The sequence below is a fragment of the Carica papaya genome, chromosome 7 (genome assembly GCF_054855325.1).
Source record: "Carica papaya isolate Zhongbai chromosome 7, ASM5485532v1, whole genome shotgun sequence".
NCBI lineage: Eukaryota > Viridiplantae > Streptophyta > Magnoliopsida > Brassicales > Caricaceae > Carica > Carica papaya.
The window spans coordinates 26,878,953-26,897,169 of NC_142315.1; the positions used below are offsets into that span (position 1 = coordinate 26,878,953).

Genomic DNA, 18,217 nt, shown 5'->3' on the forward strand with positions numbered 1-18,217 from the left:
TTAAGAGGTATAATATATTTTTAAAATAAAAATAAATGAAAATTTTAACATGCTGTTATTACTCAATTAAAAAAATTTAGTAATTAAGAAATATTTTTTTTATTTAATAATATAATAAATTTATTAAATTTTAATTTTAATCGTTATAATTTCATCAACACATTAACAAATTAAATAAATTTAGTCGTCAATAAATATTTTTTTAACCTATATATATATAATGAATTCATTAAAATTTAACTTAATTTTATCTTTGTAATTCTATTAATATATTAATAAATTAATTTTTTAATTATTATTAATTTAAACATTATAAATCGTTCATTATTAATTTATAATAGAATTATAAAATTTAAGTTCGCGATGGAGAAAACACAAGCATGACTAATTAATTGATGGGTGGGTTTTTTCATGTATATGTATTATAGTCATATATTGTGCATAAAATATATTTACACATTATTACTAATAATTTTTTAAGGAAACAATAATAAATAATAATTAAGTGTATATACGAATATAATGAAAAAGGAAGACTAATTAAATTATTATTTTAGAAAAAAAAGTAAAAAAAAAAAAAAAGAAAGAGAAGATTATGCTGCCTGTACTCTGTTTATATTTCTCATTATTTTACATGTATAATTTCAATTGGGTCTAAACGATTTTATGCAAACAGGGTCCAGTCTTGGTTCAAGTCCAGCCCACCCATTTAACGCATGGTTCAAATTAAAATTCATTTGAATCCAAATCTAAAATTTGATTTTAATTAATTAAATACTTATTTTTCACACTGTATCAAATTAATTATTTAACTAGATATTTAATCCCATGTCCTACATAAATTATTATTTTAAAAATTCATTATAATAATATATAAATTATAATTAATTGAAAATTGAATTGTATTTTTATAATTTAAAACTCTAAATAAATAATTATTATATATTATCAAATTTATTTTTATATTATAAAATATAGACGATGTGATTTATAATTAATTAAACATTAAATTTTATTTCGTATTTTCAAATTTAAGTAAACAAATATTATGTGTACGATCTTATTAATTTTTTTATATTTTAAAATTTAAATAAATAATATTTAAAAATTTGTCTCTAACTATAATTATCACATTGGTTTTATATTTGTGTTTTAATGGTTTGTCTTTACATAGAATGTATATTTATAATTAATATTAATATATTTTTTATTTTAAAATATAAAAAATATAATGTCGTGTTATTAATATATTAATATGTGTTGATAAATATTTTAAATTCAAATGTCAAATATAGTGTCAGTCATGTCTAATTTGACAAGTCAATGGTATACTAACATTAATAATATATTAGCATATTAAATGAAAATGGAAAATATAGTATAGTTTGCTTAATATGGTAACATGCTCTATGCTATAATAATTAAAATTAAAATTAAAATTTAGATAATTAATTAAACAAAATGTGAACTTTTTTATATTTATCACTTAATAGTGTTTTTACTTTTTTTTTTTTTTTTTTTTTATTTTTTTTTTTTTTTTTTCAGAAAAGCCCATGAAATGTTTTGGCTGTTCAAGTCGGTAACTGTCATCATCCTTTGGCGCCTCCATAACTGTAGACACTTTTTCCCCTTTTTATACGTTCTTGTCATGGCAGTCATGGGGATTGACTGGGTACATCCTTCGCTGGTTCCGAAGAAGTTCGGATTCGGATACGGATACTTGGATCCCCACATCTTACACGCATTTCACGTTTCTCTCAACAACACTGTTCCTTTCTTCTTAAGATCTCCTTTCTCCATACATTTCATTCCTTTTCAATTCGATTTCTCTCATTCTCCTTCCCTCCTCCATGCTTCTCTCCACATGATCTCCTCCATCTCATCGCTCGGAACCGCGAACTCGCCGTTGAAGCTTGCGCCGATTGTTAGGTACTCCCAGCCGCCTGTCTGCTTCAACCTAGGGTTCAGGTCGAAGTCGAGATTCGGCGTCGAATTGACGATACTATTTGATCAGCGGAGGATGGACTGGATCGGCAGAATGGCTGGCGGTTGCTTCAAGGAGAGACCGACCAGAAGACTGGAAGTGGAGTTCGATAGTTGCGGCGAGGATGTTTTCGACGCCGGTGCTATGGAGTCCGGCGCCTCTCCAGAGCATCTCGTTATCATGGTCAATGGACTAGTTGGCAGGTATTATCTTTGCTCCTCTTTTCTGTTTCTCTCAGAATCTTTCTTTTTCAACTTCACTTCTTTAGGTTATGGTTGTGGAAATTTGAGAATTTTGTACTGAGCTTCTAGTCAGAGAGTATTGAGTCTGCACCACTTGTAATTTCTTAATTCTGTCATTATCTTTCTGTTTTTTACTTTTCTGTTTTAGATTGAGGTTGTGGAGTTCCTCGAGCTCACTTCAGGAGTGATAATAGCGGGTTGTCTTATCGACTGAAGAGCAAAGTTTGCTTAAGGACTACTTTTCTGTTTGTTGATTAAGTATAGTGAAAGAATATGGCTTTTAAATTTGGAAGGTGTATAAATCTCATAGTTGACTTAGTGCTCGTGAAAGCTAAATGTCAAACGTGGGGAAATCATCGATATTTGGGGAACATTAAGACATTAATTCATTTCAGGAAACAGCTTTTATTTTGAGTCTTCGAGTTTTGTCTTTTACCTTGAACTTCCCCTGCTTGTAATTTTACGTTCTTTATTGTCATTTTGCCTACAGTAAAGTATCATCAGGATTTCTGGAGCCTGTAGGTAATGATTATTCGTGGTGGGGAAATTTTTTCGTGAACAGACTTTTAAGCTTCTCCTTATGACATTTTTTTACTGTCATGATCCATTAAAGGGTTATCATATAATGCCTTAAAATCTTTTCTCTGTGCGAAAGATAAATTCTTTTTTCTTAACTTCTTGAATGAGTAGGTTGGCAACTGAACTGTAGCTCAATTATAACCTTGTAAACATGTTAATAATTGTGATGATAGGATTGTGGTTAGAATTGGATTCTAATCTCTTTCCATGATATGGACCAGGACTCTACTTTGTAAAGGTTCGTAAAATCATAAGAATTTATGATTTGGATAAGCATTTAAGTAAGTTAGCATTTAATTCTTTAGTTATAGGGCCCTAGCCGTCAAATCTCTACAGAGCATAGATCTTTTTTTTCCCCTTAAAAAATAGGAGACCTTAGATCCTCTTTTCTGATCCTTATTTTTTTAAGGGACAGCTATTATATTCCAGCGAGGATATAAGGGAACTGATTGATATTTTGGTTGAGGTGCAAATACTTTTGTATATGGGTTTCACCCTTTTGGTACCCATATATAGAAAATACTTTTTCTCCTAAAAAAAAAATTAAGGCTATATCTTTAACATGGTGCTAATCAAAGCCCTAATATTATTTTTGATGCAAATGTTGAAGGGGTTTCACATTTTAAAAGTCCAACCGCGCACAATATTAGAGAATTGATATTTACGTATGTGTCTCTCTCTGGGTGTGGAAAGTGCTAATATGAACATTCTTGTCCACAGTGCTGCAGATTGGAAGTATGCTGCAGAGCAGTTTGTGAAAAAGCTACCTGATAAAGTAATTGTACACCGTGAGTGTTTCTTGTTACACCTGATCCCCCTACTCTGTTTTGCCTTGTACATAAGAAGATTATTGATAATATATAGCGTGCTAATTAAATATTTAATCTTGCATTTCTTGGATAATTTAAGGGGTCTCATGTCATGTAACTGAGTTTCCCCTTTGGTTAATGATCTGTACTCAACTGACCAGATGCTGAAAGAGGAGCCTTTTCATTTTGAATTTGTTCAATGAGGTGAATACTATACCATGTATATATTAATTGATGTCCTTATTTTGTTTGAAATTGGAAAAAGCTGTTGTTAAGTGAGTATCAGATGCTTTTATATAACCTTTTTTATTGAAAAGATAGTTTTCTCATGGTTCTTTATGCCATCATTATGTTTCTTTGGTCCTTTGTTACAATGGAATAGAGATATAGAGGTGCAACATGAAGAACATAATTCTTCTGGCAGAGGAAAAAGAAACATATGAATGTAATTACTTAGTCTAGTCAAAATCAAAAGGTCAATGTTGAAGATTCATTTTCTTGCAGAAAATATGAAAAGAATTCCACAAAAAGGATATATAGAAATTTTGAAGGATGGTTCCACCCCATCATATTGGGCTAGGAAGGGGAAGGACAGACTGAAAAAGATGGCTTTTAATTATGCGGATTGCTTTCTAGTGGATATCATAATTGGATCTCTATGATGTCTTTTCGTTTGTCCTTCATGGCCGGTAGATTTGTTTTTTAGGGTTCTTCATCAAGTTCCTTGATGTTTCAGATTTTAGGATATAGCTCTCATGGTTTGTGACGTTCCTTGGTGTTCTAGGTTTCTTGCGTCCTACCTTTGTATGCGGGTTAGTTATACCCTATTTTTTATTTTCACTCCATGTTAATTGTAAAAACTAAATTTGGAAGGAGCAAAATCTTAGTTCAATTGAGTAAAGCTGTTCCTGACATTTTTTTTGTTGTTTCTTTCTGAGGGCAGGAAGCAAATGCAACTACTCAAAGTTGACATTTGATGGTGTCGATTTAATGGGTGAAAGGTTAGCCGAAGAGGTATTTGGTGATACTCCTCTTATTCTTATAAGAAGCAATAGAATAATTCTCATGTTTCTTGCATGTGGTAATGTATTTAACTAATTTGTACATACCTTGCAACTGGATAACCTGGGCATATCAATTGAAAACCTTGATTTATATCATGTACAGGTCTTGTCTGTTGTCAAACATAGGACTTCTGTCAGGAAGATCTCATTTGTGGCCCACTCCCTGGGAGGTCTTGTTGCAAGGTACGCCATTGGCAGGCTGTATGAATGTCCATCAAAATTCGACCCTTCGTGTCTTTCTAGAAACTCCTTAAATGAGACTACGAACAACTCAATGCAATGCCTGGAGCAGCCTTACAAGGACAGAATTGCTGGATTAGAACCTATGAACTTTATAACATTTGCAACACCGCATCTTGGGTCAAGGGGGCATAAACAGGTGAATTTAGAATGCTTTTCTGTAGCTTGGGATTTCGGTTCTCTTTACATCTCATTACATGCTGGCTAGCAAATTATGAGAACATTTCTATTTTCTTTTGTTTTCTGTTTTTTGTTTTTTTGAAAAGACATTTTACTTTAATTTATTGATGATAGAATGGGGATTCAACTATTTCTTCTAAGTTTTGTATGATTCAACTTCTTGACTTATTTTACTATCTTAAATTTTAGTAAAAAGTATAATTGGCTATTGATATAGATAAACTATTTAGGGTTTCAGGAAATTTAAGTTTCACAAAGTTTACCCCAGGAAATTGGCTTGAAAGTCCAAAATAATTGAGTAAAGGAGTCATGAATGCTTGGAAACTATGAAGTAGTTTGGACCTAAGAGAAGTTCAAAGTGTTTGCTATCCACATTCTATACATGGAACCAAAATGCCTTTTTCCATGTTTGTTTTGAGTGATTGTTTTTCATATGGTAACTGTCGAACATAGAATTCACTTTTAAATATAAATGTATATCTTTCTTTTTCGTTTTTGTTCTTACAGCTCCCATTTCTCTGTGGTCTTCCTTTTCTTGAGAGAAGAGCATCTCAAACTGCACATTTAATTGTTGGGCGAACAGGAAATCATCTTTTCCTAACTGATTGTGATGATGGAAAACCTCCTCTCCTTCTTCGAATGGTTAATGATTCTGATGACGTAAAGTTCATGTTAGTTTTAATTTGTTCCATGCACCTATTTTCAGTTGGTCTAGGATTAGTTGATTTTAAGGACAAATGAGTAATATATCTTTCTTATGACCTGTATAGATCAGCGTTGCATGCATTTAAGCGCCGTGTGGCTTATGCAAATGCAAATTATGATCGTATCCTTTTCAGTTTAAGGCTAACTTTTGAACTATTGAAATTTATCTATATAGGGACTGTTGTTTGTATTTATAAAAATAATGTGTCTTAACCAATCTTCAAGATATAGTTGGGTGGAGTACATCATCAATCCGGCGTCAACATGAGCTTCCGAAGGTGAGACTTATCAACTACTGCATCTACTTTATTGTTTAAGATCATGCATAGATTGTTCTTATTACACTGAATCTATTAGATTATCTGTTATTCCTTTTCATTTTCAGTCCAGTCTTCTTGCAACAGATGAGAAATATCCGCATATTGTATATGTGGACCAACAAGCTACTGATAGTGCCTATAACAAGTCACCATCTATTGTTGGGGACCAGACAACTTATTTGGAAGGTATGTTGAAGTTTTTGTTTTTGCAGTGCTGCCTAACTATTGGCAAAGTTATCCTTTTTTTGGTGAATTTAATAGCAGTACTGCAATATTTTATTAGAATGTTGTGCTTCCTTTTTTATTATTGTTTCTCTTTTCTGTCTTGGCCTCGCATCACACTAGACACTGGGAAACGTGCTATTTTCTTGACTTGGTGCTGTCTTACTGAAAACCCAAAAAATTTATTTTTATGGAAAAAATATACTTTTTGTGGAAAAAGAAAACTCAATAACAAAGCAGAAAGAGGATGGAGCAAGTAAAACTTGAATGAATTCAGAAAAGATGAAGGTGGCCTGGAGAATTGCGTTTTCTTTCCCCCTAAACTTGGGAGACTGTATGATGAAGGAGTTGGACTATTGATAATATCATGAAGGGGCAGAATTTTGATAAATGGGTGTCTTTATGCAATAAGGAGAGTGAATCCTAAGCCATCTTCTTCTGTCGGGACCTATCCAGAGCTTTGGGATTATACCTCCATCTTTTGGACCTCAGCTCAGTTAATGCAGTAAGAATAAACTATGGGCTTGGAATAGTACATCAGTGTCTGAGCCAAAAGAACTTGTCGTGCCTTATTCCCGATATAATTTATGGGTCTTTGGAAAGGGATATTGTAAAGATTAAGGATAGTTGGTTACACTATTTTGATTCTAATTTTTTGGGACACGACATGCATAGATTTGAAGAGTTGGGGCACGTCGTAGATAGCATTACAGAGATGTAAATACTTTCAAATGCGGGTTGCACCCCCTTGGTGCATTTTATTAATATATTTTTCATTTTTTATTTAAAAAAAAAAATAATTTCTGGGTCTTTGAAAAGAGAGAATCAAGACAGCTTTTGAGCAAGTCTCTTCCCCTTTGGCAGTCTTGCTGCCGTTGGGGATCATTTGCTTAGCATATTTCATATTTTTTTGGACCAATTTCTTTGATCTTATTGACCTTTTTCTCCTTAAGAGAGTTGGAAATATTTTCTTACATGGTGGCACACTCTTGGTGCCTTGCAATGCCATTATATTTTTCTCTCAAAAAAAGAACAAAATTCATGGTTTTCTAAAAAATGAGTATTGAAGGTTTTGAAACAAAATGTGTGATGTGTACCCTTTTGTTTCTGATATCTGAAACCAAAAATGATGCCTCTAATCTGTGAAAGGGTATGCTATTATGTTTTAGCCACAAACAAGCCCAAAATTGACCAGGAAAGTAAGCTAATGGCCCCTCCTTGCTTGTGTGGTTGTGTAGGTAGTCATGTCTTCAACTTTTTCCTTTCAGAAATACTCTGGGTAATTTCTTTTCAGTTTGCAAAAGTCAGAAGTGCATGGTCAAGTTAACAATGTTGTCATTTGATTCGTTCATTATTTTTTTCCAATTGAAAAAAAAAATTCCAATATTACCTATCATTCTTATTATTATGATGATTTATTTTACATCGTGTAGAGGAGATGATCAGAGGCCTCACTCAAGTTTCTTGGGAACGTGTTGATGTTAGTTTTCACAAGAGTAAACAGCGGTATATTGCTCACAATACCATTCAGGCAAGTTCTATGGCTCAAATTTCTACTCTGTTAAATTTTGCTTCTTGTATGTAAACTTGTTATTTTGCCTTCCATTTTGAACCTCTTTATTTTTATGGATAGAACCTCCCCCTCCCACCCCTTCTTCCTTCTCCCCCCAGTTCCTCCCTCCCTCCCTCCCTCCCTCATAGAAACACACACACACACACACAGAGGCAAGTAAACTACATTCAACTGTTGCAGGACTTGTAGGAAGAATTTTCACTTGTGAGCATTCGGCAAAAAATTCCTAGACTATACTAGAAAGTTAAGGGAAGCTAAATTTCTGATGTGTGATTTGCTACGTCACCTTCAGACCAAATTGCAATCAGTGTTTTGGCAAACTTTAGGGTCTATTTTAGTCATCATTGTCAAGTGCAAATGTCTCATTACTTGGAGAAATTTGCTTTATACATATTTCCAATTTCTTGACGTTTCCGTTATTCTTCTGTCATCAATCCTCTTGTGTTCAGGTAAAGAGCTACTGGTTGAATTCTGATGGTGCTGATGTGGTTTTCCACATGATTGATAACTTCCTTCTCTAGTTTCGACAAGTTAATTGTCCTCCAACCAGCAACTAGGCGATGGGTATTCTACTCTTTTTGGTGTAGCATGTACCTTCTCATGCATGAAGATGTGAAGTATATTTTCATGTTGGTGAGAGGACATAAGGAAAGTTGTTGAGCTTGTGGAACATAATTCAAATAGATTATCCTTTCAAATATCTGATGTACATTACCTGCTTTTTCACTAGGAATGTTCAAGTTTACAATTTTCTATTTTGTGGTTCAATTATATAAAGAAATGCTCTTTTTTTTTTGTATGGATCCACTTTCTATTAGTTAATGATAGATAAAATCAATATGATTCTGTAGTGGTGGTTTGCTGCAAACTCTGCCGGTACTATCCTTCCTGACTAGCCTGTCAATAGTTTAGCTGTTGGCCCTTACAGTTTCACAACGGAAGATCTGAATGCTATAAATATGTAAAGCAAAATCTTATTGCCTCTTTGCCTAGGGGATTGAAAAATGGAAAAGGATAGAATGTCATCAAACTACATTCTTCCTGACATAATGGATTTTTGGTGTTTAGAAACCTTATAGATATTTAGGTAAGTAGTTATATAAATCATTTGGTCAGAAGCTGCTTTTAGCTCAAGTGGTAGGATAGGTGGGGTTTAAGGGTTGAGATGTATGTCTGAAATTTATGTGTGCAAAGGGGCAACACTGCCTCCTTACCCATATAAGAGAGGAAAAGGAAAAAGAGTGTCATTTGTTTTTTACATTCTTCCTAATTTAATGGGGAGTTGCATAGCTATCATTATGAGTTACATAACTTCTGAACTTATGTACATGTAAGAAGGAAAAGAAAACACCATTTGTATTTCACTTCCCTTTTTCTTTGTGATTTTAGAACCAGTTTTAGGTTTTAGCTAGTGTCTCTGCTTCAATTTCTGGATTATGCTTTCTTATGTTTTATATCTCATATATGACATCTACCAGGATCGTTTTCATTCAATGCGTTCTCTTGATGTTCCAATTTTTATATTGTAAACAATTCCCTCGCACAGAGTAACTTGAACTATATTTTCATGTTGTTTCATGTCTTCTGCAGAAAAACTTTCAAGTCCTCAATAGAATTATTCTAGCAATAGAATATTCTACTCATTGTTTCTAGCATATTTCATGTACTTGCAATTGAATTTGAATGCATTGCTTCCCGGTTATCTCTGGAGATATAAGTAACAGAAAGAAGTCACTGGTGATGAAGAATTTTTGGATCCCAAATCCTATAATACCAATTCAAATCAGATTCCTTACAGATATGATTAGTTATTGTTAACTAAAATATTTTGTTGTTTAATTAGTTAAAATATATTTTTCTTCTATAGTTCTTCCCGTAATTTTTCTCGTAATGCTGTAATTAATTAGAATTCTTACTATAAGGGTGATTTCCTCATTTGTATATAGAAATTCTGTATATATACTCCGTCTGTAATAACATCAGAGACTTAAGAAAATAAAGTAGATATTTTTTCCAACTTTCTACAGTTGTATATTTCGACGTTTACCAACTTTGAAGTAGTCCTGTACTTTTTGCTGTCTTACTTTTTGTCCTGCCAAAGGTGTAAGAAATCATTTCGTTCAGAAATCTGAATGCTTTTTGAGGATCAAGAGTTCGAATATTCAGCTGAAAAGACAATACATGGAGTAGAAAAACTCTGCGTGAGGTCAGGAAAAGTTGCATTGATTTAGTCTGCTGCATGTTTTATTTTATCTAATTCCTCTTCTCTATTCCTTTCATGAGCTTCATTTTAAAAATATTTAGTTTGATCAAAAGAAGACATGTTTTAACAACTTTATGGCTTTTCCTCTACTTCTGGTTGGCAGTTCATGCCATTAACATTTGTAATTCAATGTTTCTTACCTCTGGGCTGAAGCATTCGTATAGTTTTCGTATAGTTAACGTTTCTGTATTTCTGCTAATTATTTATTGTTATGCTGTGTAGTTCAAATTTCCCCACCTCCTTTGTTTGGCATTTCATATACGACCTCTGGTATGGATAAGGCAATTTTGAACCCAAAATTGAACTTGAAAACCAAAATGGATATCTCATTTCTTTTATTTTGACATCCACTTTTGAAATATCATGTCAACATTCTGGTCGAAGAGCATAGGTAATTGGTTTATTCTAGGATGACAAAATTGCAGACACGTTTGAATCTCCAGTCCCCCTCCCCCTTTAAAAAAGAAAGAAAGAAAAAGAAAAGGAAAGAACTTGAGATAATCCCATTGCACGAACCTTATCTCTGATAAATAAATTTTTATAGAATTCTTCTTTGCAGTTTCAGTCAACTTCTAATCTAAGAACCAAACTGATAGACTGTATTAAAAGTTATAATTTGAGAATTTATATTGTAGATTGAATGGATTCAGTGTGTTGTGCTTTCAGAAGTATGACTTTGCCAGCACCATAGCATGACTGACTAACTTGAATGGATTACTAGGAAGTTGCTTAAAATCTTCTGCTTTCTAATTGGCTTCCAGCCTAGTGAAACTGTGAAAAAAAAAAAACCATCTAATATGATGAATGGACTTTGATTACAAATTTAGGGATGTGAAATCATATTTCTGCATGCACAATAACAAGTTGAGAAATTCATGTCTTTTGGAGTTATCTTTCAATAGAAGAATCAATAGAAAGTACTAATCTCTAATGTACATCTTGTAACAAGTTAATACTGTCTAACAAAAGGAAAATTTGAAGAAAAATATTCCATATTGAAGAAACCAGGTTTATTGGCAAAGTCACTGGGTAATTTTGAATTTGAGGCTAGTTATAAGCAATTCTTATTTGTTCCCTCATTTGCATGTTTAATGTAGATTATAACATGCCATTTTATTTCCTAAATATCTGACAGGAATCTTGGTAGGAAAAAAAGTTGCGACAAGGTGATAATCAAAATGAAGAACAGCCCATTAGGTCCTTACCTTCTTTGTTGGTTGTTTCTTCCGAGTTGCACAAGTGAAATATAGTAGTGCTAGCGCAGTTACTGTCTGTTCTATGTGAAAGTAAGGTTTGACATTACCATGCATTTTTCGTGCATGTTGTTGTTGTTCATGTTGACTAAACTAGCTTAGATTCTGGCACTTGTGAGGATACTTTTATTCCTCTTTCAGTAGACTTGATAAGCTTTTGCAGAACTGCCCGACGACATCATGTTAGTTGATTGCATAATCATAGAGTCATAAAACGTAATTTATAGTTTATTTATTCTACCTCTTTGTAAACCATTAGCTCTCCTGCAGACTTTGATATTTCTACAACGCAATTCGTTGGAGTAACCTCAATTACCTGAAAGTAAACAAATAGAGTGGTGAGACCTCTATATGTTGTTTACGAGAAGACTAGAAAATTCTTGTTACCTCTGCAGATAGGTTGCAATAGTTTCTAGAACTTCTGAACATTCTCTGTTTTTGGTGAATTTTCATCTGATGTTGCAACCAAATAAATAATACTCAGAGATGGAAAAAATAATTGGATAAACCAGTAGGTAACTAACCTGACTGTACCTTGAAGTTATTCATCTTTTCAACCGATAGACTGGCATTTGTTGCTGCAGCTTCAATTTTCTTGATAGTTTCATGCGCTGTATTTTTGGATCCAAGCCTTGTTCTCTGCTTGTCATCCTGAGGAAGGAAATTTTTCTCATTGAAAATGTGTAAGTAAACTAATGTGTCTGTAAATTAGAAAACCCATTCCATGATTGATAGACTTGCCTGTTCTTCAAAGAGACCTGATAAGTCAAGGTCGTGAGACATTGCTATCAACTGGAAAGCATTTATGAAAGTAGGAGACTTGGGCATGTTTTTATCTGTGCCATGCTCCTGTATAGAATTTCATTCATTTAGGTGAACTATACAATTTTATTAACTTGCTGCTGGTTAAAGCATTTACCTCAAGTGAATCAAAAGCAGCACTGAGATCATCCAAGCATATTTTGTCATTGCATTCATACCCAAAAGAAGGAACATAGTCCTTTTGGAACCATTCATCTTCGATGATCTCTGGTATTGTGATTCGCTGCAATGAAAAAGGTTACTGATTATCAATTGGTTCATTCTTAATTTGAAACCTGTAAGTTGATGAATTTGGACTTTCACCGTTTTAGGATTTGGATCAAATATTCTAGAGATTAACTTCTTCTGGTCTTTAGTGAACCATGGTGGCCATGTGTGATCTGCTCTGGATATCTTTTTTTGCACATAGTTAACTATAATCAGTATTCAGCAATTTATCAATACTGGAAGTAGGCTACAGTCAATATATAGACGGCTACCTTTCTATATAAGACAACAAGATTATGATCATCAAATGGTAAATAACCAGCAAGTAGTTCAAAAAGAATTACTCCGCAAGACCAAACATCTGCAGGTGCTCCATCATGGCCCTTATTCTCAATCAGCTGTTTACCAGAAGATTAACCATCAGTTAAGATGCTGAAGAACATTCAGGCGAGCTCTCTTTGTACTGTCCCCATAATGACCTTGTTTACACTATATTTTTCTGTTGCAAGTTCTTGAATTTTCGTATGTTAGAAGATGAAAGGTGAATGAGTGAAAGGAAAAGACTGACACTTACCTCAGGTGCTACATAGCAGGGTGAACCACAAGCTGTACGTAGCATCTCTCCTGGCTGTTAGTAGTTAGGGTTGAATCAATACTTGGTTGAAGATTTATTGCTTGAATGATAAAAAAACAGCAGGAAATGTCTTAAACTACCTTCCGGAGTGTGCTTAGTCCAAAATCAGACACTTTAAGCTTTCCTTTGCTGTCTATAAGCAAATTTTCTGGCTGTGCCAGAGGAATAAAATCAGTCTGATAAGTTTACGTAGCTCTGAGAATATACACTAATAGTGTGAGAATAAGGGCGCTCCAAAAAAAGTGAGGGTTGGCATACGACCTTTAAATCTCTATGATAAACCCCTTTGTTGTGGCAATAATCAACTGCATCAATCAATTGCTGGAAAATTTGTCTGGCATCTGTTTCATTCAGCTTCTTGGCATAACACTAGATAAAACGTCTTAGAAACGTCAACTGAAATTGTTCTTTCCTTACTCTACTTACTGAGTCTTAAATGCAGCTGTACGAGTGTCTTACCAACTTGTCTGAAAGTTGTCCTCCTGATACATATTCCATGACTATGTAAATTTTGGTCTTCGTGGCAATCACCTGTAATTGACATTGGATATGATGTACAGGCAAATTGAAAGGGAAAACATTAATACCAGACAGCAAGTAATTCCAAAAAGCATACCTCGTGTATCTTTACAATATTGGGATGGTCCAGGAGCTTCATTGTTCTGATCTCTCTTTGGACCTGAAGTATCATTTTCTTATTAGAAAGATACAGAGATTCAGAATCGTTTCATTGGAAAAATGAGAAAAAGGTTTCGAGTATTTGCCTGATGGTTAAGATTATTTTCCATGACCATGCATTTATCAATGATCTTGATTGCTACACATTGGCCACTTATGGTGTCTACTGCTAGCTTAACCTTGGCAAAAGTTCCCTCTCCAATTGTCCGACCAAGCTGGTACTTTCCTACGTTGCTTGTAAATCCCATTTCCTGCTTGAAACAAAAATCAACTTCAAGTCCTTCTCCTCCTTGGAGATGTTGGTTATATCCTCGCTGCTCTGACTCTTGGTATTTCGATTTACTTTGGGAAGTTTCTTCTTCTGTCTGTACCTTGAAGATGTCCTTTATATCCTCCCTGCCGTAACTCTTTGTTAACAAATCTGACTTATCTTGGGAAGTAGTTCGTGCTTCTTTCTTGCATCTGCCATTTTCATGGTTGTCTTTTTTTTATCAAGGGAACCATCTTAGGACTAACAATTTTAACAGCTATATCCGTGCAAATCTTGTTTTATTTGTTTATTTACTATTACTTTTTCCACTCACGGATTTGGAAGAACTTTATTTTTATTTCTTTGTGTGGCGTACGAGTCTTGAATCCATGGAAGAGAAAGGAGTATATGCTATTAGCTTTTTTGACCAGTTGCTGATCTGACTGAAACTATGGTTTTGAATGGCAGTTAGCTGTTAATGTGGCATCCATGACTTACTGGACCATGTTCTTTGAGACCAAAGTAATGCCACGTGAGATCCTAGAGGTCTGACAAAATAGAACAGTCGATCACCACGTGTCCTGAAATGGGTGGGTGGCTTTTCTTACAGTAAAACCAGATCAGTTTCAAATAACTCCATTTTGCTATCAATTCAAATGGTGTTTAATACGTTGCTTTTCTTTTTCCTCTTGCGAGGGTAACTATTTTCCATGAACATTACTAGTAATCTTTTATTATGGGTGATGGATTGGTTTGTTTTAGGTGATAACTATTAATCTCTAAGAGTAAATTTGTTATTATATACTGAAGTATGATTTGTCCGATAATTCTTCAAACAATATCCTGAATTATTCTCTCGATTCAATCGGTAATAATCTAGTACATTAACGCGCCCGCATTTTGTTTGAAGGTTTCATTTCATTCAACTGGTCTACGTACACTCAGCGATACAAGGAATGCCTATACATTTAAAAGCCAGCATGTTGGGTGATGTCTTTATCAAATGAACCGTTCAGATATTTCCAAGTCTAGTATTCTTCCTTTCACGAGTAAATAATACAATGAAATACTAAGAATTCATATAACTGCCTGCATGTGGATAATTTCTAAATGTATTTATGTCAGTATCTGTTTATGCATTGACGACTTGTTTAATTTCATAGTTGTACGTATGTAAATGTTCATCATATATATGTGTTGATGAAATCTAGTAAGAAAGCCAAAAGCATGTGCTTTTACGCCAGTCAAATGCGAAGGCTAGCCTACTTAGAAGTGAAAAAGTCTTATCAGATTGGTTTGATTGTATTTTTCTTCCTTAATTAATTTTGAAACTCCTCAAAGCTGAAATTTTCTCATGCTTTTTTGGGCACTTGGAGGGTAGCTGCGGTTGGTGGAATTTTTTGGGTGCAGGCGAACATGATGGTTAGCTGAAGCTCCACCTGTAAATTAGTCACAAGTTTGGTAAGCACGATTTTCTCATTAAGAAAATTTACGATCTTCGCATTATATTAAAGTTCTTTGGCAGCAATCTTAATTATAATTAAATACAAGCCAGAAGAAGAGTACTTTTTCATGAAAGAGCAATTAATTATTTAAATATAATGATAAAATGAATAAAACAATTTATAAAATATTCGTTGAAAGAATATACATGTGAGCTTTGATTGAAAATGAAGATATAGATACAGAGAAGATGTGTATGGGTGTGTTTATGATAGAATACGAATTCGTAAGGAGTAAATCAATTATCCATCCAACACTTAATAAATAAAAGAAGTAACAAGCACTCAATATATCAAACTAAGTAAATAATATAAAGATTTTTAATTAAAACAGCAATAATTAAATTAATCTTATCTTCCAAATAATATTTTCTTAATTATTAATTTTGATACTCTATTTTTTTTTAATAAAAAATAAAAATTAACGATTGTCTCAGTTAATAATTTTATTTATACATTTTTTTATTATTCTTCAAAATATCTGATTTCATTTTCAAACTTTTAAAAAATATTTAAATTACATTACGAACTATTTTTATGTTTAAATCAACTTTCGACCATAGAAATATTCAAATTTTATCATCAATTATTATTATTCATTAACGTTGTTAGTAGTGATCACATGTATTCGCTGACATGTCTAAATATACCACGTGAATGACACATCACCAACACATAACATCCACAAAGAGTAATTCAAAATACACCAGTATGTCTCGTGCCCTAATTAATGAACTAACGTTAAACCCCAATGAACACCCAATTACTTATATCGCCTTTCACGCAATGTTATAAACAAAAATTTTTTTCACGCCTTAGCTTCTACCCTTGTTGGTCTTTGCTTCTCAAGTCAATAGTCGCCTTCTATAACAACACCATATAGTAAAACAGAGGAGTTTTCCATCACGACACCACATAGGAGGCTTATCCTCTAGGTGATTAAGGAAGAAAAATCACAAGGCATAATAGGTTAGTCATATATGGGTAAAATAGCAATTGCCACGGACATAGCTAGGCTTGAAAACCCTTTTTGCCATGATCGTCGATAGTGAGCTTTTCTCCCTAAAAATGTCAAAAATAAAAGCTATAACCTAAACTATTCGCAAATTATTTGAGATTCAGAGCCAAACTCGAAAAAATTACTTCCACTTTAAGAAAGATTTGAGGGCAAGCGGAAAAAATTAATGATTTTATTGAAAAACTAAAAATGAGAACTCATTAAGGAAGATCAGGAGTTAGAAGCATGTGAAGAAGCATATTCGAGTTCAATGCTCAAAAAGAATCATATATAAAGGAGGGAGAGGTAAGAGAAGCAAATATAAGAGACGTTCAGTTCTTTTTTTCTTACACTAAGAGAGGAAAGAGAAGAAAATTAAATGCCCCCTTAATATTTGCTTGTTCGGCTTCTCCTCTTGAGCTTGACTACAGCCATGAGCCCCAATATTTTGGACTTCATCACCGTTGGCAACTAGGCTTTTCTGGCAATCTCTTTGGGCAAGGAAAACTATTTTACATAGCATTACTTATATTCTGAATAGATTTCTCAATTGATGACATCTCCACTAAGAAATTCTTCTAATGTTGCACTTTATTTGATAGCAAATGATGATCATATAAGAGTTCTTATGAGATCAAACTGTAGAGATTGCATTGTGGTTCGCTCCTTCAGACAAAAGGAACTCAAGTTTGTGGGAATTCATGTTGGTATCTATCCACAAAAAAAGAAAGAGTTTATCAAATAAGTTGAAAAATTAATTCGTTATATGACATCTATGTAGATAGAATAGAGCAAACGACGTTATTGCCCTCCCCCCGCATGCTAATATTTGATAGTTCTAATTTTTTTCTAATGGTGAAGGGTGATTTGCATATTTTTAATTAATTGGGGGTTAATTTAAATGCAAAAAATTTAGCACACAATTTGAATAATTTACAGAAATTAAATGTAAAATAAGATATCTTAGCCTTTATTATTACCCTAACGAAAAGATACATTTTTTATTTTTTTATTTTTTTATAGTAAAAGATCTCCTTTTGATATTCACAGGAAATAAACAAAAATAATCATATCACCACTTGAAAGCAAACAAACTAATTAGCACGCAATAAGAAAATGTTATCAATTCTCTATCATATATGAAAAAAGAGAAACTCTGAAAAAGAACAATTAACATTTATATATATTGAGAAAAACAAATCACTTTTCAATATGCGGTCAAATATTTCTCCCGCGGTTGATTACAAACTCAAAGTTGGATTGTGGATAACGCTACCAACAAGTTTACTCGTGTTGAGAATACGAGTAATTTATACGTTAAAGTTTCTTATTTTCTTATGCACATGTTTTAAATTCTAATTTTTAAAATTTATTAATATTTGATATTTAGTCATTTTTCTATTTTAGTAACTCCCAAATAAAAATTAAAAAAGACAAAAGAAAAATTACCGCAAATTGGGTTTGGATTGTGTCGGCCCAACTCCAAATGCAGATATTCATTAAAAGCCCAGCCCGTTAATCCGAGTCAGCCCAGAAGTAGCCTCTCGCGCTAAGCCCATTTCGCTTGTATTTTTCCTCTTCACCTCAGACGGGAGACGACAGAGTCTTCTGAACTGAAGGGGAGCGCAGAAGAAGAGAACGAGCTCCAAGCACGAAAAAATAAGACAAAGAAACGAGCTGCCGGCCTGCGAAG

At 33.3% G+C, this 18,217-nt stretch overlaps 2 protein-coding genes and 2 long non-coding RNA genes across 13 annotated transcripts; 2 read left to right on the plus strand and 2 right to left on the minus strand.

Annotated features, from left to right (window-relative positions):
• The first annotated feature begins 1,580 nt into the window (after positions 1-1,580).
• Positions 1,581-9,935, plus strand: LOC110811051 (alpha/beta-Hydrolases superfamily protein). 6 transcript variants are annotated; one of them, XM_088207435.1, is made up of 11 exons: positions 1,583-2,187; positions 3,526-3,593; positions 4,558-4,628; positions 4,782-5,057; positions 5,606-5,769; positions 5,869-5,924; positions 6,029-6,081; positions 6,189-6,309; positions 7,779-7,876; positions 8,368-8,482; positions 9,509-9,935. In XM_088207435.1, exons 1-10 carry the CDS (start codon positions 1,649-1,651, stop codon positions 8,437-8,439), a joined length of 1,518 nt encoding a protein of 505 aa, XP_088063561.1. In that variant the 5' UTR covers positions 1,583-1,648; the 3' UTR covers positions 8,440-8,482; positions 9,509-9,935. The 6 variants fall into 6 exon arrangements, 4 of the variants coding, with proteins under 4 accessions (XP_088063563.1, XP_088063562.1, XP_088063561.1 ...); XM_088207436.1 differs by lacking the exon at positions 8,368-8,482 and having other exon boundaries at positions 1,582-2,187; XM_088207434.1 differs by lacking the exon at positions 9,509-9,935 and having other exon boundaries at positions 8,368-8,717.
• Positions 9,835-14,280, minus strand: CIPK21 (CBL-interacting protein kinase 21). Of its 5 annotated transcripts, none has more exons than XR_002539073.2 (15): positions 13,862-14,278; positions 13,714-13,776; positions 13,557-13,628; positions 13,359-13,466; positions 13,178-13,249; positions 13,038-13,091; positions 12,736-12,861; positions 12,560-12,649; positions 12,354-12,479; positions 12,176-12,283; positions 11,969-12,085; positions 11,822-11,887; positions 11,676-11,750; positions 11,387-11,599; positions 9,835-10,010 (listed from the first exon to the last, which is right to left on the minus strand). XR_002539073.2 is itself a non-coding variant. In XM_022037425.2 (14 exons), the coding sequence occupies exons 1-14, from the start codon at positions 14,021-14,023 to the stop codon at positions 11,561-11,563; spliced, it is 1,206 nt and encodes a 401-aa protein (XP_021893117.1). In that variant the 5' UTR covers positions 14,024-14,279; the 3' UTR covers positions 11,046-11,560. The 5 variants fall into 5 exon arrangements, 2 of the variants coding, with proteins under 2 accessions (XP_021893117.1, XP_021893115.1); XR_015813291.1 differs by lacking the exon at positions 9,835-10,010 and adding an exon at positions 10,321-10,635; XM_022037425.2 differs by lacking the exon at positions 9,835-10,010 and having other exon boundaries at positions 11,046-11,599; positions 12,808-12,861; positions 13,862-14,279.
• Positions 9,975-15,578, plus strand: LOC148253109 (uncharacterized). The gene is made up of 3 exons (XR_015813292.1): positions 9,975-10,124; positions 14,494-14,615; positions 14,936-15,578. It is a non-coding gene; the product is annotated as an uncharacterized LOC148253109 (long non-coding RNA).
• Positions 15,579-16,701: 1,123 nt separating this feature from the next.
• Positions 16,702-18,114, minus strand: LOC110811090 (uncharacterized). The gene is made up of 2 exons (XR_002539077.2): positions 17,974-18,114; positions 16,702-17,235 (listed from the first exon to the last, which is right to left on the minus strand). It is a non-coding gene; the product is annotated as an uncharacterized LOC110811090 (long non-coding RNA).
• Positions 18,115-18,217: the final 103 nt, after the last annotated feature.